Source organism: Scyliorhinus torazame, chromosome 8 (assembly GCF_047496885.1).
Source record: "Scyliorhinus torazame isolate Kashiwa2021f chromosome 8, sScyTor2.1, whole genome shotgun sequence".
In the NCBI taxonomy this organism is placed as follows: Eukaryota; Metazoa; Chordata; class Chondrichthyes; order Carcharhiniformes; family Scyliorhinidae; genus Scyliorhinus; species Scyliorhinus torazame.
The window spans coordinates 86327447-86340607 of NC_092714.1; the positions used below are offsets into that span (position 1 = coordinate 86327447).

Consider the following 13161-nt stretch of genomic DNA (forward strand, 5'->3'; position numbering starts at 1 on the left):
CTCATCTACCTTGTTCCGTACACTGCGCGCATTTAAATATAGCACCTTTAATTCTCTATTGACCGTCCCTTTTTGTTTCCTTAGTGTGGTGGACCTTGGTTTACTGAGCCTTTCCATACACTGTGTCATATTTTGTGGGACGGGGACTATCGTAACCTCTCCTGAGTTCTGTCTTTTCGTGCTTTTTTGTATTCCTAAGCAGCTACGCTTCCCACTGATTACTTCACCTCTTGGTTCCCTGACTTTCCCTTCCCCCCCCAATCTCCAGTTTAAAGTCCTATTGACCACCCGATTTACTCTTTTCGCCAGAACACTGGTCCCAGCTCGGTTCAGGTGGAGACCATCCCAACGGTATAGGTCCCCCCTGTACCAAAACTGATGCCAGTGTCCCATGAAAAGGAACCCCTCTTTCCCACACCACTCTTTCAGCCACGTGTTAACTTCCCTTATTCTTGCCTCCCGATGCCAATTTGCACGTGGCTCGGGCAGTAATCCGGAGATTATGACCCTTGAGGACCTGTTTTTTTAATTTGAATCCTAGCTCTTTATAATCTCTAAACAGGTCCTCTTTTCTAGACTTGCCTATGTTGTTGGTACCGACATGGACCACAACAACTGGATCCTCCCCCTCCCTCTCCAGTATCCTTTCAAGCCGGTCAGAGATGTCCCGCACCCTAGCACTGGGCAGGCAACATACCATGCGGGACTCTTTATCCTGCTCACAAAGGATACTATCTATCCCCCTGATAATAGAATTCCCTACAACTACAACTTGCCTATTTACTCCCTCCCCTTGAATGGCCTGCTGAACCATGGTGCCTTGGTCATCCTTCCTGCAGCCCTGTTCGCCATCCACACAGGGAGCAAGTGCCTAGTACCTGTTGGGCAGGGTCAAGGGCTGAGGCTCCTGAGTTCCTGACTGCTGGTTCCCTTTACATGTCTGACTTGCAGTCACACCCTGCTGTCCCTGGCCACTGGCAGGATTTAAACTACTTACTCTGACAGGTGTGACTGCCTCCTGAAACACAGTGTCCAGGTAAGTCTCCCCCTCCTGGACGTGCCTCAGTGTTTGAAGCTCAGACTCCAGCTCATCAACTCTGAGCCGGAGCTCTTCGAGCAGCCAATACTTGCTGCAGATGTGGTCGCTGCAGCTCGCAATGGGATCTGCCAGCTCCCACATCAAGCAGCTCAAGCACATCACCTGACCAGCCATCACTAATCAATTAATTAGTTTAATTTAAGTTTACGAGTTTAGCTGGGTTTTTTTTTAAATTTGGGGCAGATTTGCTATCAACCAATCAGATCACAGCTTCCCTCTGACGTCCCTTTTGGGGGAAAAAACTGTAAAACAGGAACTTACCGTTAGGTTTTTATACTCACAGAGACTGCTCCTCCCCCTCTGAATGCTCCCAAAATTAGGCCCGAAGAAAGATAGAGAACAAAACAGTCGGGAAAAAGCACCTTCTCCCACTCTTCACCGAATTACCTCACTGCACCAAATTACCAAATTCTCACTCTGTCTGTGTCGCACTCACTCAGGCTGTGTCTCCTTGACCTGCGCAATGCTTACTAAGTGCGCTTTCTGTCTGTCTTTTATACAGACTTTAGGATGACTCACACTAAAACTTCAAAGCGAAGAATACAATGTGTACCTGTGTGCCCCTTAACAGGCCTCAGGTGACTGCCAGATAACTGCCTCTCAGCAATTAGGGTGGGGGCAGCTTCAGCCAATCAGACACTAATCTACACTGCACTTTTAACTGAAAAACAGCACAATTAGATTAACCACTTACCTTTCCTGGTTACCTCACTGCACCAAATTACCAAATTCTCACTCTGTCTGTGTCTCACTCACTCAGGCTGTGTCTCCTTGACCAGCATAATGCTTACTAAGTGCACTTTCTGTCTGTCTTTTATACAGACTTTAGGATGACTCACACTAAAACTTCAAAGAGAAGAATACAATGTGTACCTTTGAGCCCCTTAACAGGCCTCTGTTAAATGTGTGTTGAATCCACGCTAAGTAGAATGCATAGACGATCCAGGTTTATTTCAATACAATCTTAATGCATTTCCACTCCCCTAAGGGTCTCTTTCCCCGATCTGAACCGAGGCCAGTGTTCTTATACAGCTGGGGCTCCCTTTGTAGAAGGGAAGTCCACTCCCTTAAAGAGGAAGTCATGCCCCCTTTAAAGGGGAAGTTCATATTCCGGGGAGGTCATGGGAAATCGTATTGTCCTGATTGTTGCAACCCATTGGGGTTACAACAATGTGGAACTGAAGAAGTTGCTGTCTAAGGTGCCCTGCTCTTCCAAACATTTCCTGAAAACGCTATCTCACTAAGGGGCGTGAACATTATGGAGTTGCTGTACGTATCTGATACATACGCTAAACCAATGAGAAAAAATTAGGGCATGTCAATTTCGGTGTAAGTATCATTTTAATGGCATGATACGTGAAACTGAGAATTAACTTTTACAAGTGCAGACGATAATTCCATCAATTTGTAATTATTGTTGGAGATTTAAAGAAGGTAAAATGCTTACTTTTTTTTTACTGTTCTTTCTGTGTCTTAATACAATCTTTTAATCTCTCTCTTTTGCTTTCTGACCTGGTTTGCCATTTAATTCAATGACCCAGATTTTCCAGCCAGCAGCAGAATGGATGTGCCACTGCTGACTGTGATTGAAACTACCCATTAATCATTTAATCTTGCGCCCATGCACCTTTAGGTTCTGGCTCCAGTTTGAATCCAGCGACAGAGTTGGGGGAGGGGGCAGGTGTCAAGTGTAAATTCCAGCAAAGCCATCCTTTTCCATCATGAACTGAAAGCATGTCCCTTAACTGGTCTGGTTTTGCTTCATTGACTTGCACTGTGTTCAGATAGACCCAAAAAACCTCCGAAACCGCACAGCTTGATTCCCAAAATGTTCACCACTTTCACATCCCTCGCAAAGTTCACCCCCTCGCCAGTCAACAACGCTCATCCTTCCCTTGCCCAAAAACTGTTCACCCCCTCCTGCATCCCATTATGAACTCCGTAGAGATCGATAACATTGAAAAAGAAATTCAAACTTCCCTGCAACAATTAAAAAATTGATACAACAAGATTTCAAATTTTTTTAAATTTAAAGTATCCAATTCTTTTTTTTCTAATTAAGGGGCAATTTAGCGTGGCCACCCACCCTGCACATCTTTGGGTTGTGAGGGTGAGACCTACACAGACACGGGGAGAATGTGCAAACTCCACATAGACAGTGACCCGGGGCTGGGATCGAACCCGGGTTCTCGGTGCCGTTAGGCAGTGGTGTGAACCACTGTGCCACCGTACCACCCAAAGATTTCACATTTTTGATTTTTACCGTATCAAAAGACTAAAAGCACTAATTGACGAAACACTGTCTTTGGAGGTAACCTGTGCTTCAAGCCATAAAACATAACAGTCCCTTTTTTCTTTTGGTACAATTGAAAACATGCTTCACGTATATATTATGCACTGTCCTTTAAGGGGACATTTCATTCTCCTGGAATCAGTCCAAGGTGATTCTTAGCTCCTAATGGTTTAATTCTAACCATTTTCTTTCTCAGTCTGGGAAATATTATTCTCAAAACCATTTTTCATGATGAGGTTTCAGGTGCAGAAACTGCATATTTCATTATTTTAATGATCTCTTATCACAAGAGGAAGTTAGATATGTAAAATGTAAATCTTGCTGACTCCAAAGGTTTTGTATCTTGTTTGAAGGAAATCAACTGCATAAATGTGAAGTAATGGAAACTGTTTGCAGAGAAGTTGGCGAGCAAGATATGCTGTTTATGCGGAAATGAATGACTTGAAGGATACCAGTATGAAAGCTGCTATCATTGCGACTTTCTTCATAACTGCCTGTTGGTTTGGTACAGTATCTCTTTACCTTTTGCAAAATGTTCTATTTTAAATTTAATCAGTTTTATAACTGCACCCTTTGAAATACCAGTGTACTGATTACTTGACCTTTCAAAGCTAACTAATTTACAACCCATTTTCAGAGTCTTGATTTAAAAGACCTTCTGATAAGACAGAAGAACCATTATCAAACCCTTGTTTTTTTGTAAACAGCTACTTAAGATGCTGAATTCAGACTTGCAGAATCCTGCATTCACACATTTCACCCCTTTTAACTTTTCTGCTTAAAAAAAGTCCTATTTTCTATGCTTTAGTGCATCATTTTTAAAAATCATACTTGCCCACTTAATGGGTTGAGGATGAAATTTAATTTGTTTTGTAAGTATTCATATTAGGGCACCACGGTAGCACAGTGATTAGCACTATTGCTTCACAGCACCAGGGACCTGGGTTCAATCCCCGGCTTGAGTCACTGCCTGTGCGGAGTCTGCACGTTCTCCCCATGTCTGAATGGGTTTAATCCGGGTGTTCCGGTTTCCCCCCACAAGTCCCGAAAGACATGCTGTTAGGTGAATTGGACATTCTGAATTCGCCCTCCGTGTACCCGAACAGGCGATGTAATATGGCAACTAGGGGATTTACACAGTAGCTTCAATGCAGTGTTAATGTAAGCCTACTTGTAACACTAATAAAGATTATTATTATTACTTAACCATTGAGTTCTTGTGGGATGTGTATCTGCTTTTCTTAAATGGAATGCAACTTTATAAATAAAACAAGGTTGATACTTCCTATTTATTTTTCCTGGCTAATTATCTGAAGAGAAAACATTACAAATGTAAACAGTGGAGAAATGGCAAGGGAGCACGGCTAGGTGAGTTGCTATTGCAGAGAGCTGGCACAACACAACAGGCCCTATGGCCTCTTCTGTGCTGAAACCATTTTATGGTTCTGTGATTCTATGAATAGTGGAGTTCTAAAACTTTGGTATTAATTTTGTGTTTCGAGTTTTCGAATTGAATCTGTGATAGAAAAGAACAACACATACTTATTATTGCAGATTAGACTCATACTAAAATGTTTCATTTAAAAATTATAATGGTGGAGATGAATAAAGTTGTGTAGGTAGATGTTTAATTCATCGTTAACATGCAACCTGTGTAATCTGGCATTCTGACAAAAACAGGAAATATTCTAAAATTGAAAATTATTTAATTTGAACCAGAGTGTTAGATTTCTCCGAAACATGAATCTAACTTGTTTTTCTTGAAATAGTTCCACCGAGCTGCGTGTGTGTGTGTGATATTTTGGCCTTCAATAACTTTGGGATACACGGAAAAGGGATTATTGATGTACTGAATTAGACCTTGACTTCATTTTCAAAAAATAAGCAAAATCTTGGCAAAAGGACACAATTTGTAGTGTAGATTGGTTAATTTAGCGTCTTGCAATTGATATGGAAATTATTGTGAGAGAAAAAAAAGATGTCATCGCACTCCAGTGTGGTGCAACATTTCAAACCTCATGTTAATACTGCACCTGGGACCATTTTCTGCTTCCAAAGGCAAAGAGGAAGTATAGCACAAGTCTGCTGCAGATCACACTGTTTTCAAAGCTTATCACCAATTCCACCTCACAGAAAAAGCCTCCAACTATTCGCAGGATGTTTTACTCGGTGTGTACCATGTTTCTTTTAAGGATAACAGACATTTTGACAACCTTTCAAGTTGCTTCCAATGACGCATCACAAAAGAAGAAATTTCTCAAAGAGCCAACAAGAATCTTAATATAGACATAAAATAAATCAGTATTTCATTGGATGTTATTTATTCAACAAATAGACCCAACATAATATTATGCCAAATATGTACATTATTTGATTGAGCCTATTTGCTGGATTAAAAAGTGTACCCAACAGAGTGCTGATATGTCTTCTGTAATGTGAATACATTCCATTTTAAATCAATATTATTGAAACAATCTATGATGTCCAATATATCCACTTTTTATATTTAGTTATATTGGTGCTATTGTAGCAATTTATCAATTGAGTTCGAATATCTCACTTCCTTTGTTATCTAAAGTGATAGCTTCATATCTTAGAAATGAGAGCGTCCATTTAAACTGCCAGACTGCTGATAAAGGCAAATGTGATATATTTATACATATATAAGCATTTGAATGATGCATACATTTCTTTGAAACTGTCTGCTCACTTATTTCTATTCAAGCAAATTTTCCCCTGCTATTTATAATTTGTTATGTGGTGAAAAGTCCCAAAACAATGTAAGCAATCTCCTAAAGCCAGTTCCTTTACACAAACGGTTCACAATTTGTATTGAATTGTCACTACCTGTGCTCTGAGCCGTGATTAGAATAGGCTACTAATTTTTATGTACCCATTAAATAAATCTCATTTGTGATATTATGGTATTTGTGAATAAGAACAATAATAAATAAAATGTGTACTTAAAAAAAACCCGAGCTGGAATTCTCCTGCCGTTGCGATACACTTTTCCTGCTGACTGTGTGCCCCCACCACACTTGGAGGTTTCCTGGCAGCGTGGGGTGGTTTCATTGGCAAGCAATGGGAAAAATGAATCCTACCGCCAGAGAACGGCCCGCTACCGAGAAAAGAGTGGCTGGGGAATCGGAGATGGGGAAATACTGATTTATTTTATGTTAATCCCTTAACTTTGGCTCTTGACAATTATTTTGTCCCAGTCTAAGGTTAAAACTAATTTGCCTCTGATGCAAACTATTTCAATATTTACCAAGTATTGCTACTTTTTCATGTGCAGCCTCTTCTTTGCCTTTGTAGAACATGAAGTACATGCTGCCCATGTAACCACCGTCCTGGGCAACAAGATTAATTTAAACTGCTCGACTAATCAGTCCTTGAAAGAAATTCTACTGATCAAATGGAGTCGATCAATAACGGCAGGGTACCAAGACATCGCATCCTACAATGCTGATTATGGCTTGTTTAAATCCCTCAAAGACGACAGACTAACAATTTCATCTTGTAATGGAACTTGTCTTCAGATACACCCTGTAAACCTGACTGATGAAGGAAATTATACATGTGAAATTACAGCTTTCCAGGGAATTTTTCGAAACCGCTTTTCTTTGTTCGTCATAGGTAAGATTAACATCAAACTCACCGCAGAACTCGTGATTTTATCACTTAAAATTACTGGAGCATTGTGTGTCAATTTAAATATATATTAAAAGTACTCTTTAATAAGAAGAATATTAATGAATTGAAGACATTCGCATGATTTAAGATTGAGACTAAAGGCTCTTTAACACACAAAAACACAAGAATTAGGAGCAGGATTAGGCCATTCCGCCCCACCAGCTTGCTCTGACATTTGATAAGGGCATGGCTGATTTCTTGTCTCAACTCTTCTTTACTCTCTCCCCCGATAACTTTTGATTTCCTTGTTAGTCAAGGATTATCTAACTCAGCCTTCGAAATATTCTATGACCCTGCCTCCACTGCTCTCTGGGGCAAAGAATTCCACAGACTGACAACCATCTGAGAGAGAGAAAGAATCTCCTCATCACTGTCTTAAATGGAAGAGTCCTGAATTTAACTCGTGTCTCCTCTTTCCCACAGGCTGAAACATCCTTTCAGCATCTGTCAAGTCCCCTCATGATCTTATATGTTTCAATAAGATAAACTCTCATTCATCTAAACTCCAATCAGCACAGGCCTAAACTGCCCAACTGCTCCTTGAAAGATAACCCTTTCATCCCAGGAATCAGTCAAGTGGGTCTTCTCTGAACTGCTTCTAATGGGATAATATCCTTTCTTAAGTAAGGAGACCAAAATTGTACACGGTCCTCCAGATAAGAGTCTGAGTTTTCATCCTTGAGGAGGGTGGCAGGAGTTGGGAAAATTCACGACTCGGCCTTCCCCCGACTGGAGAAAGTGCCCACAAACGCGGGCTCTTCAGTGCGGGAGAGCCGAGTGCAGGCTGAAGGCAGGTCAGCCGACCTGGGTGATGTTCAGAAGCAGCCACTGGCAGTGCTGGATGTGGAAGCAAGCTGTTTAAAATGTCCATCTCAGCGCAATGGGACAAACTCAAAGGTCTGCCACCCCTCACCCTTCACACTGTTAACAACCCCACATATTCCCCACCCTCCATCCATGCCAGCGCATGCCCCCCACTCAACCCTATGGCCCTTCATACCCCCAATGCCAAGGTCTACCCTTCCACATGGTCCCACGCACTCCGGATGGTAAGCTATGCCCTTTCACCCAGCCCATGGCCCCTCACACTCCGAATATCAAGCTGTGACCCTCCACACAACCCCCATGTCCCCTCATTATGTATGCTTGGCTGAAAGCCCGGACAACTATTAATCGTGCTGAAACAGCTGTTCCCCAGAGAACACATTACTTGATTGACAGCTTAGGGTGTGACAGTTGAGGAGTATTTATCTAAGAGCTGCCTGAATAGTCAAGGTTGTAAGCTACCAGACAAGGTCTTGTGAATATCTAAAGTAAGACTCGCTATATGGGAGATCTAATTATAGTATACATAATGTGCCTTGCGTTCACTACCTTCAGTGTACAGGGGACACTGTGACTTAGATGACTATCTTATCCTTAACATCGACTAAATAGTTCTAATTCTTGAGAGCTAGGCATGGGCAAGTAACCCTCCAGATAGCCTCAAAGAGTGAGAATATGATGAGTCTTAGCTAAATGTCACTCTTATTTATTAAACTAGACACGGATCTGTATGGTAAAATATATACACAATTTATTTAAAGAAAAAAGGATAATACAAGTTTTTTGATAAATGATACAGTTTGACAGATACAGGATACGTGATGAGTTAGTCTGTGACCTTCTTAACGACATAATTGAATAAGCTACAAACATTTCATACTCACAACGACTAGTTGTCTCGGAATTCGATGCTCAATCACGAGCAGAATTCTACGAGTCGAAATTGCAGTTTAAACACCCAGTAATCTCCTAAACAGCTCTCCAGGCGAAACTCTAACTTTCGCAGCTTTTGCTTGAATATTTATATTGTTTTTACACTCAGGGAGAGCTAGGGAGTTCGAGGGGAGTTTTAGCAAAGCCCCAGCTTCGGAAAAACAAGCTAACTCCCCACAGATATTTTGAGACAAAGAACAGTCTCTCTCTTGGTTGGGAAGACCTTAGTTTCAGGGAGGCCTAACAGGGCACCTGTTTCTAAAGATACGAGGTTGATACCTCCGGTAGCTATCTCCAGAAAAACACCAGCCTCCCTTCTTGGCAGGGTCTCTTGCCAAGCAGTAGCCTCCCTTAGTGGCAAGGCCACTAGACAAGCAATAACCTCCCTTAGTGGCAAGGCCTATTTCCAGACAAGGCCACAAGACTTAATGAGTTCACTGCATCTGGACTCTTACAAAGGTAATACATATTAAAAAACATTATTGCGATAAGTAATGGTTTACATTGATAATGGACTCATCAGTCATCAATTTTTAATATCGGGTTAAATACATGATTTAATATAGCATCAGCTCTGATCAGCTTTTAATATAAAGTGAATATATGATTTAATATAAAATCAGTTCTGATCAGCCTTTAATATAGGTGGATATCACCACAAGGGTCTTTGATATCTGCGGTCAATTTTATAATGTTCATATGAACATGATTAAGTGGCTTCAAGGGCTGACAGTTTTTGTTATTGACATTTTGAAGTTTTATTGCCTTATAGTGCAATGTCTTTTTTTTAAGTAGAAAGATTTAAATTAATTACTATTTTTTGCAAAGCGGACTGTCACTATGGGGTTAATTGAGTCTATACAATGCACTGGGCATGGAAGTGCCATAGATTGGGAATTATTGTTTTATTCATTCATGGGATGTGGGGATCACTGGATAGGCCAACATTTATTACCCACCCCTAATTGTCCTTGAGAAGGTGGTGGTGAGATGTCTTCTTGAACAATTGTCGTCCATGTGCTGTTAGGAAGGATGTTGTGACAGTGACAGTGAAGTAAAAGTGATTTATTTCCAAGTCAGAATGGTGAGTGGCTTGGATGGGAACTTCCACGTGATTTTGTTCCCATGTGTCTGCTCTTGTCCTTCTAGATAATAATGGTCGAGAGTTTGGAAGGTGCTGTCTAAGATGTGATGGTAAGTTCCTGCAGTGTGTCTTGTAGATGGTACACACTGCTGCCACTGTGCAGCTAGGGAAAGTCAATGTTTGTGGAAGGGGTAGCAATTATGTCGGCTGCTTTTTCCTGGATGGTGTCGAACTTCTTGAGTGTTGTTGGAGCTGCACTCATCCAGGTGGAGTATTCCATCACACTCCTGACTTGTGCCTTGTAGATGGTGGATAGGCTTTGGGGAGTCAGGACGTCAGTTTCCCACAGCAGTATTCCTAGCCTCTGACTTACTTTTGTGGCTATAGCATTTATATGGCTACTCCAGTTCAGTTTCTGGTCAATGGTAAGCCCCAGGATGTTGATAATGGGGGATTTGACAATGGTAATGCCTTTGAATGTCATGGGACGATGGTTAGATTGAGGGTGTGAGAGGCCTTAAGGAGAGGCTTGGTGGAGTTGGGTGGTTTATGATTTGGCACAGGGTGCATTTGAACTCACTTTTTAAAAGGTCTCTCATGCAGTCTAAGGTTCATGACTCCTCTGAGGGATAATGAACCACATCTCTTTAAAAACCTGGCTCAACTCTATGAAAACTCTGTTGATATAGGGCATGCCGCTCTTTGCAATGGAGCCCTAGCCCTAATCCCTAGTGACAGCTTGCCAACCCAAAGCGATCCATTTCTCCCTGCTTTATGCTTCCTATTAGCTAACCAATACTCTTTCCATGTCAACATGTTACCCCCTACACAATGAGCTCTTATTTTATGAAGTAACCTTCCATATGGCACTTTATCAAATGCCTTTTCCAACTCCAGGTGCACCACATCTACAGGTTCTCCTTCATCCATGTTACTTGTTACATTCACAAAGATTGGCCATGATAAATTGCCCTTAGTGTCCAAAATTGCCAGTAGTGTTGGATGGGGTTACTGGGTTATGGGGATAGGGTAGAGGTGTGGACCTCAGATAGGGTGCTCTTTCCAAGAGCCGGTGCAGACTCGATGGGCCGAATGGCCTCCTTCTGCACTGTAAATTCTATGAAATCTATGAAACTCTAATAACTTAGTCAAACACAGTTTCCCTTTCACAAAACTATGTTGACTCTGCCTGAGTGCATTAAAATTTTCAAAACATTATTAACCTCCTTAATAATAGATTCCCTAAAACAGATGGTAGGCTAAATGACCTGTAGTTTTCTTCTTTCTATTTCCCTCCTTTCTTGAATAGAGGGGTTACATTCACTATTTTCCAATTTAACTTTTCCAGAACCTCCTGAAAGTTTGGAAAATTACAACCAATGCAACTACTATCATATCACCCATTTATTTTGTGACCCTAGGATGCAGGCCATCAGTCCTATAGACCTGTCAGCCTTTGGTTTTAATAGTTTTCTCAGGAGATTTTCCCTGGTGATTGTAATTTTTTCGGGTTCCTCCATTCTCTTTCATCTCTTGATTTCTGAGTGTTTCTTGGATGTTAGCTGTGTCTTCCTCAAAGTTTTACATTATTTCCTTATTTCTCATTATTAATTTCCAAGACTTACTCTCCATAGGACCAGTGCTCACTTTGGTTATTATGTTCCTTTTCAAATACTTGCAGAAATTTTCACTGTCTGTTTTAATATTTCTCGATATCTGTCTGTTTTTATATTTCTAGATATCTTTTGCTTATTTCTCTCTGTTTATTATTCTTTTTCTTTCAATTTGATACACTCCTTTGCTTTCTTATTTAGCATCAGATGGTACGTCCATCCCCTAGAGTTTTTCCTTCCCACTGAAATGTATCTTTGTTGAGTATTGTGAAATATATTCTTAATTGGTTGCCACTACACCTCTGCTATCCTGCACTTTAACCTAGTTTACCTGTTCACTTGAGCCAGTTCTGTCTTTAAACCATTTTAATTGCCTTTATTTAAGTTTAAAACACTAGTCCTAGACCCACACTTCCCACCTTACACTGAATGCAAAATTTAATCATGTTACAATCGCTGCTACTGAGAGGCTCTTTTACTATGAGGTCATTAATTAATCCTGTCTCATTGCACAACAACATTTCTATAAAAGCTGCCCTCTGGTTGGACATAGAACATGCTGCTGTGAGAAATTGGCCCTAGTACACTCTACAAACATATCTTCTAGACTACTTTTGCCAATTTGATTTGTCCAATATATATATACTTCACCCATGATTATTTCAGTACATTTCTTACAAACTCCGTTATTTATTTCTTTATACTCCGCCCTGTAGTGTAGCTATTTTTAGAGGATCTATGAACTATTCACACAAGTGACTTCTTACCATGGGTGAATTTCTCCGTTTGGGAGACTAAGCCATGATGTCAGAACTAAATTGCATTCGGTTCATATTGCCGTTGGGGGCTTTATTTCCGGGGCAATTCAGGGCATGCTAATGGGCCGCACTCTATCCATGTGAATCTAGAGCAATTCTCATTCCCGCTGGCGTCGGATTCGCTGGGGCTAAATTGGTGCTGGAGAGCAGCGCGGCAGCATTGTGGGTAGCACAATTGCTTCACAGCTCCAGGGTCCCAGGTTCGAATCCCGGCTTGGGTCACTGTCTGTGCGGAGTCTGCACATTCTCCCCGTGTCTGTGTGGGTTTCCTCCGGGTGCTCCGGTTTCCTCCCACATTCCAAAGATGTGCAGGTTAGGTGGATTGGCCATGCTAAATTGCCCTTAGTGTCCAAAATTGCCCTTAGTGTTGGGTGGGGTTACTGGGTTATGGGGATAGGGTGGAGGTGTGGGCTTGGGTAGGGTGCTCTTTCTAAGAGCCGGTGCAGACTCGATGGGCCGAATGGCCTCCTTCTGCACTGTAAATTCTATGATTCTATGATTTCTAATTTTGAGCTTGACTAGCTGGAGTTACTTAAAAGCACTCCACTCCCCACACACTTTTTTTCCAGCCAAGAATATGGCTCAGAGAAGAGCTGCACCCCCCCCCCCCCCCCTACCCCCCCCCCCCCCCCTCTCGATTTCCAGGTGCAGAGCTGGACCGAATGTTGGATGCGGTGGAGGAAAGACGGGACACTCCCTTTCGCAGGGTGGGCAGGAGGCCCCAACCCGCTATCCTGAACCGGGCCTGGGCGGAGGTGGTGAGTGCTGCGAGCCACACCAAGTGGGCTGGCACGCAGTGCTGC

The 13161-nt window shown here is 41.8% G+C and overlaps 1 protein-coding gene across 1 annotated transcript in view; it reads left to right on the plus strand.

The window, feature by feature from the left end:
• The first annotated feature begins 3751 nt into the window (after window positions 1-3751).
• Window positions 3752-13161, plus strand: part of LOC140428752 (cell surface glycoprotein CD200 receptor 1-B-like) — a 64516-nt gene continuing 55106 nt past the window's right edge. Inside the window, exons 1-2 of the mRNA XM_072515459.1 lie at window positions 3752-3897; window positions 6708-7028. Coding sequence (XP_072371560.1) covers window positions 3825-3897; window positions 6708-7028 — 394 coding nt within the window. The 5' untranslated portion in view covers window positions 3752-3824. The remainder of the gene's footprint in view (window positions 3898-6707; window positions 7029-13161) is intronic.